This window comes from Palaemon carinicauda, chromosome 15 (genome assembly GCF_036898095.1).
Source record: "Palaemon carinicauda isolate YSFRI2023 chromosome 15, ASM3689809v2, whole genome shotgun sequence".
NCBI lineage: Eukaryota > Metazoa > Arthropoda > Malacostraca > Decapoda > Palaemonidae > Palaemon > Palaemon carinicauda.
The window spans coordinates 62,577,040-62,589,873 of NC_090739.1; the positions used below are offsets into that span (position 1 = coordinate 62,577,040).

Consider the following 12,834-nt stretch of genomic DNA (forward strand, 5'->3'; position numbering starts at 1 on the left):
CCAACAAAGTCCCGACTTTATGGGGTACTCCAACTAGGGATCTGTTCGCAACGCTCCTGAACCTCAGGCTGCCGTTGCTCCCCAGTCCTAGACCCCAAGGCTCTCTGGCAAAAAACAGGCCAACAACGGTGGGTACAACAATGACGTTTACGTCTCGTCCCTTTTTTGTCTGGAGAAGGGCACTCAAGAAGGCTAGAACATCGGTCAGCCTCTCAAGGACTCTCCTAGCTCCGCTATGGCATTACGCAGAACGGTTTCCAAACATTTTGCAGCTCGTGATAGTCTCTCCAAGAGAACCCTCTCGACATCACAGACAATCCACTTTGACACCTACTACAAGCTATAGCTTTGCTATGATTGTACGCCTGGAGACTACCCAGTACCTCTTTTGCGAAAAGGTTGTCTAGAAATCTGAGGAATTCCTCAGCATCAGTCTACCAGGCAGTATAACATCTTGTGTGGTTGGTGTCATGTGAAAGTGTCTCTTTCCACTCGATACCTCTATTCCAGCAATAGCGGAATCCTCAAGTATGTACAAGAGGAAAAGACCCCCTATTCAGTTTTGACAGGTAAAGATGATCACTCAACCTTGATCCTTCACCTTTAAACTGAAAGGAAGGGACATCCTCTCATCGATAGACCTTTCCTAACTCATACGGACTTACAGCTTGCCTTTTTCCAGTCGGAATTGAGACCTTCCTCTCGGGACATGGTTCAAATTCTCCAATCTCTAAAGAGACCTTCTTATGTTCCTCTTTACCAGGCAACAAATTTTCACCTGATTTAAGAAGACAATGTTCCTACATACTCTGACAGCAACTATACGAGTCAAGTCTTTCGACATCGCCCATTAATGAGAAGGGCAAAAGGCAATGTTCAGGTTCGTTCCTTAGTATTTCGCCAGACACAGTCTCCAGAGGTGACGGATCCTACACAAGTCTCCACTCGGTAACGGACCATCCAGATCATTCGTTACTATACCCAGGGTAAGGTATAAGACTCTACCTTAAGAAAATGGCAACAGCCCACCCTGGTTCCTTCTCTTGTCATCTCAACATGGCGACTCACGATGTCAGGGGCATAGCTATGCCCCTGGTCCTTCTTAGCAGATTACTCTGTGACGCAGGTTTTACAAGAAAGGGTGTGAATGCTCCAGTTGACTTTCAAAACCTTTCTCCTGCAAGATGTGAACCACAGGAACTTGATACGATCTCTATCGGTCCAGTGGTGGCTGCACAACAGCTGGTTTAAAACCTCAAGCTCCTTATTGGACAAGTAGCAGAAGGTTGAGGGTTCTGTTACCCGGTTTTATTCTGCATGAATGAAAAGATTTGACTGGCTCTTGTTCTTTTCTTCATCCTACCATCTCGTGGGGAAAGCATTATCCTGGGTCCTCTGCATAAGCTGAACTCAAACCACTGCAGGTAAACCATGCTCCCTTTGTACCTAGTATTAAGCTAATACAGTACTGTTGCGTCCCCATACCCTGGCGAAGTGGTATTGGGAAAGTCTTGGTTACATCAGTTTTTTCCTACAATAGACTCGGAACAACTTTACCTAGACAGTCACACTTCTGCATGTCTCAACACACAGCTTGCGTAGGCCGTGGACCTTGCGTAGCAGGTTTCAGCAAGGGCAAGGACTCCTTATTTGTGAGTAATAACATACTCAGATAAGGAGCCCCCGGGTAAAGCCAAAAGCCAGATTGGCAGGGATGTCCACCCTTCCTAATGGGTGAGTGACCCCTAATAAATAGCGTGGTTTGTATTCCAGTTACGGAACAAATGACAGATTCGTAGATAATTTGTATTTTTCCTAACTATACAAACCTTAGCTATTTATACAAACTTGCCCACCAGCCCTATCCCCCTTGAAGTCCTACCTCCAAGCAAAGTGAGGTAAATCACAGGTGTGTGATCGGGAGTGGTAGCAAGCTACCCCGCCCCCTACGCTAACTAGCAGTGTGGATAGTTAACCCTCGCTAAGTTTTAATGGCTCCTCATTTCAAGTATAACCCCTAATAAATAGCTATGGTTTGTAGAGTTAGGAAAAATACAAATTATCAGCGAATTTGTCATATTGCTTTAAAGGCATCTTGCGCTTATGGTTAATGTTTCAAGCGTAAAATTTGTTAAATGCACAAGGGCTGCTGTCGTTGATGTGTTCGAAGGTCTTTCCAATGTCCTTTTGGCCCCAAGCCATACTCGCTTTTTTACTTTCAGCCATACTCGCTTTTTTACTTTCAACTATGCTTTGTTTTGGCTTCCTTTCTTCCATCTTGCTGTCCATCCTCTTAACTTTTACTGGATCCTAATTCTTCAGAGTAGTCTAAAAGTTATGTTACTTTCTGATATTTGTATTTAGAGGTAGTTATATGTTGTCCCTTAGATATGATATGCTGAGTTCCATTTTAAGATGTTGCTTTTATTCTTATCTTCCAGGTATGCCAACAATCAGTCTTTCTTGTGTATTGCACTTAACTCTCCTCTAAGATACAGCTCAAGGCTGGTGTATTTACACCCATTTTCTGAGACTATAGCTACTGAGAACATTGAGAAGTCAAGTAGTAATTTTGGGTTGAGGCAAGTCCAGTAAGTATGTATGTATAGTTTAGTATTGTCTTTAAAGCAATAGATATCTTGTGAATGGTGAGAAACCTTTCATAATATAATAAATGCACAATTTAATCTGGAATTATTTGTAACATAATTTTACATAGCAGTTTAAGTAGTTTTGATTGTATTGAATGATTTTTTAATATACATGATGTAAAAATTTGAGAATTTACTTATTGATGGGATCACATCTCATAGAGTCAAGTATGTGCTTATCACTTAAGTGATATATTCTTGTATCCTAATATATATTATTGTTTATCAATTGGTTTTTTATATTTGAGGTTATGATATAATTTTCATGATTATTATGTAACTACATTAGATTTGTTATTATTCTTAGCTTTTAAAAATTCACTTACTCCTTCATTACAGAACATCTATCCTTATTCTTATACAGTATTACAATAGTTACTAATTTCAACATCGCTTGTCCTTCCTGGGTGCCTCCCTTCTCCCTGGTTGTTTCCTTTTTTTTAAGAAAAAGATTAGGTAGAAGTATTTGTTCAAAAATTTTCAATCAAAATAGGATGCTAATACAGTTCTATATACAGTACACAGTAAACAATCAGAATTGTATAGTTTTCTATGATATTACCTAGGCCTAATTAGAAGGTTGTGCCCCAAATAGCTCAGAATATTTGGAGGAAGCACATTAAGCTCTTACACAGATGGATTTGTTTGATTTTTATGTACACAAGCTAAATGGGTTCAGTTTATGTTGAACCAATTTTCCATGGTTTACATATTGGGTTAAAAAACCTGCTTTATGCCTAAACTTGTAGGAAAAATTTGAAGGGGAAAGTTTAAACAATGATGATGATTCACTGTTAAGATTAGTGGCTTTTAAGAATAAAGCTATTATAGTGATCTTTTATTAATAATCATTTAAATTATGATAAATTAGGGAATGCTAGAAGAGATGCACTAAGAAGCTCTAGAATTTTAGTCAGATATTGTCATAATCAAATAGTCTACACTTTTTGTTAAAAAACTATTGGATTCTTACTCGATTCTCATACATTTTCATATATCTTGATGTTTCCCTAATATTATTATATTCCCATTTCGACAGAGATGGAGATGAAAATTGGGTTGCTGATATGGCTTGGTCTTGGGATAATTCCTATATTGCAGGGTGCCTCCGTACTGGGTCCATTTTCATGGCAACAAGAATGGGACCATTAATAAGAATATCATGTACAGGAGAGAATTTAGATCTTCAGCCTTCATCTCTGCTAAGACTTCATCCACATTCATACCCAAGGAGAATAATGTAAAGTAGTTTTCGTCCGCATAATTATGATTAATGTAAAAAGATTAATTAATTGTGACAATAACAAATGCTTTATGTATTATTAGGTTATTAAATTGTTGTGAAGTTTAATCTTATGATATGTAGTGTGCTCTAATTGTTGAAGGATTTTATATGATTTCTGAGGTTTTTAAATTTGCTGAGCTTTAGGAATTTCCATGAAATGAGTTAACATTTGAATGCCTCCTTGTGATCCTACATTTTATGCATTACCTTTTTCTCCAGGAATATGAAAGATGAGGAGAGCTCAAAAAAGTATTCCATTATTGAGCAGGATTTTTCTGTCAACTTCCACCCATATTGCAACAAATTCCTATTTTCATCTGGGCATCGAATATCTGTTTTATCGCTTCCAGAAAATTGCAGTCGGTGAGTTGTTGTTTGGTGATTTTGCTTGTTGATTTAGTATTTATTTTATTTACTTATGGGGGCTTATCGAGGGAAGTGACCCTACTCATTTGACCTTGTGTTGTAGGTAAGCTAGAATAACCTCATATAACTCCAATCTAGTCATGGACAAAGGGTAGAATTAAAGATGCAAAATTTAAAAGGAATATTTTTTTTTTCAGTAGGGTTATCGTTGCTGTGTGATCTCTTGTGGTCTGTCAAAGAATGTAGGTCAACATAAATAATTTCTGCATTTTCTGGGATAGACACTTACATGTGTCATACATGTTTAGCCTGTGTTTTGAGCACCTGGATTTGGTGATGTAGTGTTGATGAACTCCAAATGTATCCCCTACAAAACTGGTTACCTTAGTTATTAATGGATGCTTTATAGTTATTCATAACTATTATCAAAAGTAAAATACATCCAGTTGATTTTTATTTATACAGTCACTACTTTTTGTCAATTACATTTTTCCCACAAGTCCATTTGTGCTCTCCAATAATTTCCAGAAATGTTTGTTGTCTGTATCAAAGTTTACTAATCCAATTATTGTAATCTACTTTATACTATACTTTACCATCGTTAAATAACTTACGACAAGCTTAATATTACTGCACAATGCAATTTATATATGGGGGAGTTCATGGATAGAAGTACCTACAAAACATAGATCATGCAGGGATATGTTTAAAAGAAATGAATTTTTATATTTATCATTTATATAATCTGTTCTTGAACTTGAGTCTAGGGACACTATTCTGTCTCATGATGGCTACAGAAACATGTGATGGATGAGATTTTATAAGAAAAAGTTTTTGTTAAATAAAACCTCAAAAATAAACAAATTTTTCTTATAGGGATGCAGAAGTGGTTGAACAGCTGATTCAAAATGCTTTGCATGCCCTGCACTCAGTTCGCAACTCATCAGTAACCCACGACTATGCGTACATCCGCAGTAGCACATGGAGACTAGCACAATCTTTACCAAACTTATACCAAAGCTGTGAAAATGTGTCAAAAACAAAGAACTGTGAGGTAGGGTAATCCATGTTAAATGATTATTGAACACTATTTTGATACATCTGGCTGTTTTAACCATTTCAAAAAACATCTAATAGAACAATTGCAGCCTCAAGGCTGGTGGGCATACCAATTCAGATTTGTTCATACATGAATACAAACCCTTGCTTTTTAATATGAGTATGCTTTTAGCTTGGCTAGAGTTTTGACTGATAAAATCTATAATGAGACATCGGTAGTTATTGAATGGTGGCGGGAAAACTTGGATGGCTTTTCTAAAGAATGAGTCACCTCATCAGATATCCCCGGACTTCTTTGGTTCCTTTTTTGTTCACCTCTTTGACGATAAGAAGCTCCAGCCATCAACATTAAGAAAACCTGTCAAGTGTGCATTTGACATGGATCAAGACTTGGACATGTTTCATAAGATCACACAGTCTTTTGCTTTAGATAGAATATCTCCACCAATTCCTGTTTTATCTTAGTTTCAGAATAAGGTGTTGAGTTTTTGGGGAAGTTAAATAATTCCTCCATCTCCCGTAAAGAATTTTTGCATAAGAGCCATAATTTTAATAGCTGAAGCCTGAGGAGTATGAGTTGGTGAACTGGCTCCCTTTTGGAGGGACCAAGAATTTATTACCATATCCTAGGTCATCTTCTAATCCTGACCCCAGGCCTCCTATTTTTAGCCAAAAACAAAAAGCCTCTTCAGAGACGAGATTCTCTACATTTTGGCCATGAATTAAGGAAATAGTAAACTGTATGGTGTGTACCTTAACAACTATATTTACATAGGTCCACATCCTATGAAGAAAGCCTGTTTCAAAATACCCTGACCAACAAGTCCCTCACAACAAGTGTTGTCTGTATTCTAATGACCTCTATCTAAAAAGTTGATCCTGTCTCCTGCCTTGAGACCCACGATGTTAGGAAAAATGCTGCTTCAATAGTTTTATTTTTTTTAGGCTAATTGTAATTTCAGGACATCCAGAGCTTTACAAGTTGGTCTGGGCATAGGGTGTTAATTAAACAGTACCTAGCTTGTTCGTGATCCCTACAGGATGTTTAAAGGTTTAAAGGCCACTCATGAATGGCAGAGGCAAGGAACAGTGACATTGCCCTATCAAGCAGGACAATGCCCTATAGACTGACCAATATATGATCAGTGCCCAAGCCCCCTCTCCACCCAAGCTAGGACCTAGGAGGGCCAGGTAATGGCTGCTGATGACTCAGCAGATAGACCTATAGGCTCCCCCAAACCCCCCATCAGTAGCTCACAAGGATCGTGAGGTTGTAGCGACCAAAGAAACTAACGAGTTTGAGCGAGACTCTAACCCTAGTCTGGTGTTCACCAGTCAGGGACGTTACCACATCGGCCACCACAACCCTGGTGAGAAAAGGACCTTTTAAGTCATGTTCTTCAGCGGAAGCATGATGATAGGCATCCAGTGTTCCCTAGAATCATACCTTATAAGGTGAAAGTCGAACTTGTTAATTTTTCTTCTTAGCTATACAAACAAGTGTAGTTGTATGTTATTGCTTGGTGGTAGACTATTATCCTTGATGGTGCTTGAGTCTACTCAATTAATACTTTGATATAAGTCCATGGAGACCAAACAGCACATTAACCAGAAAAATGGTTTTGGGACAATAGATTCTTGCATAAAAACAATAGATGGTGGGTGGGCACAAGTTTATGCGCAGGTAGACTGGTCCCTAGCTGTAACGTTGGTTTTATCAGCTATGTGATGATAATGCAGTATTGATGTTGTTCATAGCAGATGGTTTTCAGCATTAGAGGTGCTTTGTTCGAGTTCAAGAGCACCTGAACTTCACGGTGTCACTTATACATACTTGAGTCCGTACTTTGCACATTGATACACTGTCCCTAGAGTTGGGGAGACAATATTTTTTTGGTATTTATGTCATATTAGGTTCCTGCACTAGCCTTTCACAGGAAAGTCCTTGGAGACCACACAGCACTTTCCCAAAAATAGGTTTTTCCTTTGTGGGTTTTAATTGGTTTTAGTAACAATCTGAAGACACTTATTTCAAAAATTGTTTTGAGAGAGTTTCTTGCTAATAATCTAGACCAGTGGTGAGTTTAGAATTTTAATTATTTTTGTTTTAAAAATTATGAATGCCCCATCTCATCTGATCACTGGCAATCCAGCTCCATCAGAGTGCGGGAGTCAGTAACGGAACATCAGAGGGGGTTTATAGAAATAAACAGAATTTACATCATAACATTTGTTATTTCTATACTGACCTAATGTTCATATACATGCCAACCCTGTTCCCCACTGAATTGCGGTGTGCAGAATAGGGCAGAATAATGTTGCTTTTTACTGTAGCAGTCAACAAATCATCACTTAACCAAAGTTTATTGCATTTAATCCTCCTTTTCCAGAGTGCAACTCCATGTGATGTGGAAAAATATTTAGTCATTTGCTGATAGACTCTTGCTAAAGAAAAGGTGGAATTGTTACCATTTGATGAATCTAAATCTGTCTTGACATAGATTTCAGTGGCCCCACTCTTTAGACCACCTGATATATCTTGCTGATGAAAAAGGTGACTCCACTAAGGGTGACTGGATAACCCAAATTAATAACCAGTCTTATATTTTGCTTAAACTTGCTTGTCTAAGTCATCCATGTAATGGTGTATTATAAATCATTCAGGCGTATTGAGAGACTTAAATTGTTTTAACACAATGAAGAGCATGCTTAACAGGGTTATTCATTCCTTACTTGAGATGATTTGACTGAATTTGGCCTGCATAAGGTTAATGGAAAATAATCAGTGATTCATCTGGGAAAACTAAAATACTGTACTTGTATAAGTTTTAAATATTTTTCTTAATACTTCTTGTGTTTTAGAATATTGTCAAGCACATGTTAGTCATCAATTAATTATATACTATATTTAGGTAGTGTTTTTATTTCAGATGAATTTGTGGGGCAAAGAGGAAATGAAAGAAAGCCAAAACAGAGTCAAAGTTCTCCCTGATGAAGAGGAATGGTTGGTATGTATAGTCACTTAATGTATTCTGTTATGTTGGATTCAACTCTTAAAAGCATACATTTTTTTTTTTAAGAGTAGCAATGTAAATTTCCCAGGACCAGTGATTTTTATTGCAATGTAAGTCATCACCAGTTTTGATTTGAATGTTAAATTGTAGCTAAATATTTAGTTTTATATTATAGAATATTAGTCTGATCTAATTCAAGTACAGTATTAGTTTGTGCAGAGCACTCAGTGGTAAGTCAAAAGGGGGGCTGCCAAAAATTGGCTCTTACATTTAACAGCTTTTATTCTTACCACCTCTTTTCATCTCTCTTGGCCTTGTCCCCATTCATTTTGGCATGTAAATTTCAAACTTTTTTTTTGGTCCATTTATGTCTTTGTTTATGTCCTCTAGTCGTTTAGATGTAACTGTGGATGTGTCATTTTATTGAGACGGACGTTTTTATAAAAACAAGGGAATTCCAGAGAAAGGCAGAGAATTCTAGGTTGCACTGGATGAAGTTAGGGCGGATGAAAACCCTTGCATTTTATACTTTGCATTTTGCATTGTAGATTTTATTACTAAATTCTAATCTGCAATGTTAGTACAGTATCAAGCTTCTGTGATTTGTATAGTAACTTGTTATATAGTATCAGGGTATGAATAAATGCATGGCCAATTTTTTAAGCACCATATTGCAGTTGATGGAAGGTAAATAAAAGGGATTTTGACGTAGGAAAAATCTATTTCTGGGCGAGGGACCTGTGCCGCCCAGTGAATAAGCTCCATTTAAGCACTTATTCTTAGGTAATTTACTGCTAAATATACCAGAGAAAAAATGTAAAGGAGTGCTAGGTTAACTAGCTCGCTCACCTATTGGTGTCGGTATAAAATTGGGCGTATATTCCAGAGGTCCCGCACTATTTAGATTAATCCACGACAGAGAACCCCAATAGAGGAGAGCCGTTCAACCTCACTTGGTACTACTACAATGCATCCGCTCAGAACCCAACTCCTTAGCACCCAAAGTTTGGGGACTCCAAGGGAGAGGAGCTGGGAGGGTTCACTGGGCGGCACAGGTCCCTCGCCCAGAAATAGATTTTTCCTACGTCAAAATCCCTTTTCTGGGCTCGAACCTGTGCCGCCCAGTGAATCTATACAAGAGAAAAATGTCACCAAACTTGCAAAATAAAGGAAAAAACATAAGCGTAAGAGAAATACAGGATGCTTTAATCAGAGATGAGTACCAAAAAACAATTATAAGGGTATCTTAAATATGAACATAAATCCAATAAGGTAGGTATAATAATGCCGTGAGTGATAATATATACAGATACTCAGGAGCATAAAATTTACAAATATAATAACAGTATTCAGGTGCGAGACCAACGAATACAATAGGGTATAAATGAGGCAGGTAAGAGGGAGAGATAAAGAGTCAAGGCATTAACCTGCGAGTTACTCGGGAGTAACTACGCTCCCTGCGGCTACTGTAGAAAATTTTAGGGCTTCCAAATGTTTAAGGTAGTGTTTCTTGAACACTGACGGTGATTTCCACCCTGTATACCTGGAAAGGTCTGTAAAATTCATGTGGTGAAAGAAGTTCACCGAGGTGGCAACCGCCCTGATATCATGTGCAAGAGGAAAAGAGTCAGGGTTAGCTTGTTTAATAAAATATAAAATTTGTTGCCTGATCCCTTTAATAGTAATGGTACCGCCTTGTTCTCTAACGAATAGAGGCCCCGAGGAGTTAGAGGAGGTCCGGGATAGATAAGACCTAAGAGTAGTGACAGGGCACAGCGACGGATCTTGCGTGAGGGGAACAATTTTCCAGGAGGTCCATCTGTTTTGAGGGTCTTCATTCTTAGCCAAAAAGAATTTGTTAGGAGAAAGAAGGACCTCTCCTGAAGGCAGAAAGTCAATATGACCCGGGTCTCTCGACAAGGCTGCCAATTCAGAAATTCTTGCCCCGGAAGCCAAGCTCACTAGGAAAAGTGTTTTCCTGAGAAGGGGCATGTAATCACAAGAACTGTTAATGGTATCAGAAGCCAATTTGAGTACGTCATTAAGGAACCAGGTCACCGGGGTAGGACGAGTAACCGGTTTCAGTCTGGCACAAGCTTTCGGAATTGAAGCTAACAAAGAGTCGGTTAAGTCTATGTTAAAACCCACTAGGAAGATCTTTTTCAGAGCCGATTTAATAGTGGTGATAGTATTGGCTGCCAGACCTGATTCTAATAAAGATCTAAAGAAAGTGACTGTAAGGTTCAAGTTCATACAGTTCACGTCTGAGTCTATTAAAAATTTTGCCAACTTTTTAACTGCAGAGTCATACTGACGGATGGTGGAATCCCGTTTATCTGATTCTAGGAACAAGGTGTTTTGAGGATCAATATTGGCACCATGCATAGCCGCAAACTTCATAAAGTCCATAAAGTTAGGGCGCTCTGAATGTTTGAGAAAGCGTACACAACGCGTGTTTGTACTATCTGAGACAGAACCGGATTGGGTATCGGGTGAGGGTATAGTCTCAACTCCCGCAGGAGAGGATACCAGTTGCTCTTGGGCCAGTTGGGTGCGACCAAGGCTACTTGTCCCTTGAAGGATCTCAGTTTGTCTAGAACTTTCAGCAAAAGATTCACCGGGGGAAAGAGATAAATCTTTTCCCAGTTGTCCCAATTCTGTGACATGGCGTCTGTGGCGTAAGCCTGAGGGTCTAGATTGGGAGCCACATATACTCTCAATTTGTGGTTGGATTCCGTGGCGAAGAGGTCCACTTGGAGACCGGGAACCTGAGAGAGAATCCACCGAAATGACTTTAGATCGAGTGACCATTCCGATTCTAGAGGGGAGGTTCGGGACAGGGCGTCTGCCACTACATTCCGGACTCCCGCCAGGTGGACAGCTGAAAGATGCCAACGGTTCGAGGCTGCTAGGGAGAATATGGCTACTAGAACATGGTTCAGAGGCCCTGACTTTGACCCGCCTCTGTTGAGGCAGCGGACCACCACTTCGCTGTCGAGGACCAGACGAAGGTGTTGTTTCTTGGGAAGAGCGAGACGTTTCAGGGTTAGAAGAACTGCCATGGCCTCTAGCACATTGATGTGAAAATGGCGGAACAAGGGAGTCCAAAGACCTTGAACTTTCTTGAGCTGAGAATAGCCGCCCCAACCTGATAGGGATGCGTCTGTGTGAATGATTAATTCCGGGGGCGGAAATCGAAGGGGAACTGACTTTGACAGACTGTTTGCTCTTGTCCAAGGAAGAAGTCTTTCCCGTAGAATGGGAGGAAGGCGGACTTTCCTGTCCCGGAGCTTCCGGTTCGCCCTCGAACGCCAGACACGATTGATATCTTTCAATTTTGCCTTCAGAAGAAGATCCGTCACTGAGGCAAACTGAAGGGACCCCAGAATCTTCTCTTGAAGCCGTCTGGAACTTACTTTGTCTTTGAGAAAGCGTTTGGTGTTTCTTGCAATCTCTAACCTCTTGGGTCTGGGAAGACACAGAGTATGAGATATAAGATCCCATTGCAGGCCGAGCCATTGGAACTTCGATTTTGGAAGAAGACGGGACTTCTTGAAGTTGATCTGGAAGCCTAGAGATTGAAGATAATGGATGACTTTGTGAGTGGCTTTTAGGCAATTTTGGGAGGTGTCTGACCAAATGAGCCAGTCGTCCAGATAGGCTACTACTTGAATCCCTTGATTCCTGAGTTCCTGAACAGCGACTTCTGCTAGCTTTGTGAAGATCCTTGGGGCAATGTTGAGCCCGAAAGGCATCACCTTGAAGGAGTAACTTTTGTCCCCTAAGCGAAAGCCTAGGTACGGACGGAAGTGTCTCGCTATCGGGACGTGATAGTAGGCGTCTGTAAGATCGATAGAGGTGGTGACGGCCCCACGGGGAAGTAAGGTCCGCACCTGCGAGACGGTAAGCATTCGAAACTTGTCGCATTGAATGGACAAGTTGAGAAGGGATAGATCTAGAATCACTCTTCTCTTGTCTGAATCCTTCTTCGGGACACTGAACAGCCGACCTTGAAACTTCAGATGTTTCGTTTCTTGTATGGCATTCTTTTGTAAAAGTTCCTGGACAAATTCGACCAGGTCCGGAGTGGAATGTTGACGAAATTTGTTCGGAGGAGGAGGTCCTTGAATCCAACTCCACCCTAGTCCCTTGGAGATGATACTGAACGCCCAGGGACTGAACCTCCATTTGTTGCGGAAGGCATAGAGCCTCCCCCCTACCTGCTGCACCTCAGTATTGGTTTGAGGAGTTGCCTCCACGTCCGCCTCGGAAGTTCTTTCCTCTGCGAAAGGCTCTTCCCCTGCCTTTGTTCTGGTTAGAGCCACGGTGGTAGCCTCTACCTCTACCATAACTCTGGGAAGAGCTATGAGCCTCGTAGGACTGGTTAAAGGCAGGGGAAGTGGCGGAGGCACCAGAAAGCTGGCTCTTAGGTAGCAGAACGGTGACATAGTCATCCGAA

At 40.2% G+C, this 12,834-nt stretch overlaps 1 protein-coding gene across 2 annotated transcripts in view; it reads left to right on the forward strand.

The window, feature by feature from the left end:
• Positions 1 to 12,834, forward strand: part of LOC137654637 (uncharacterized) — a 115,949-nt gene that overhangs the window by 25,543 nt on the left and 77,572 nt on the right. For both annotated transcript variants that reach the window (XM_068388441.1, XM_068388442.1), the window contains exons 8-12: positions 2,442 to 2,591; positions 3,691 to 3,891; positions 4,156 to 4,299; positions 5,179 to 5,356; positions 8,292 to 8,369. In XM_068388441.1, coding sequence (XP_068244542.1) covers positions 2,442 to 2,591; positions 3,691 to 3,891; positions 4,156 to 4,299; positions 5,179 to 5,356; positions 8,292 to 8,369 — 751 coding nt within the window. The remainder of the gene's footprint in view (positions 1 to 2,441; positions 2,592 to 3,690; positions 3,892 to 4,155; positions 4,300 to 5,178; positions 5,357 to 8,291; positions 8,370 to 12,834) is intronic.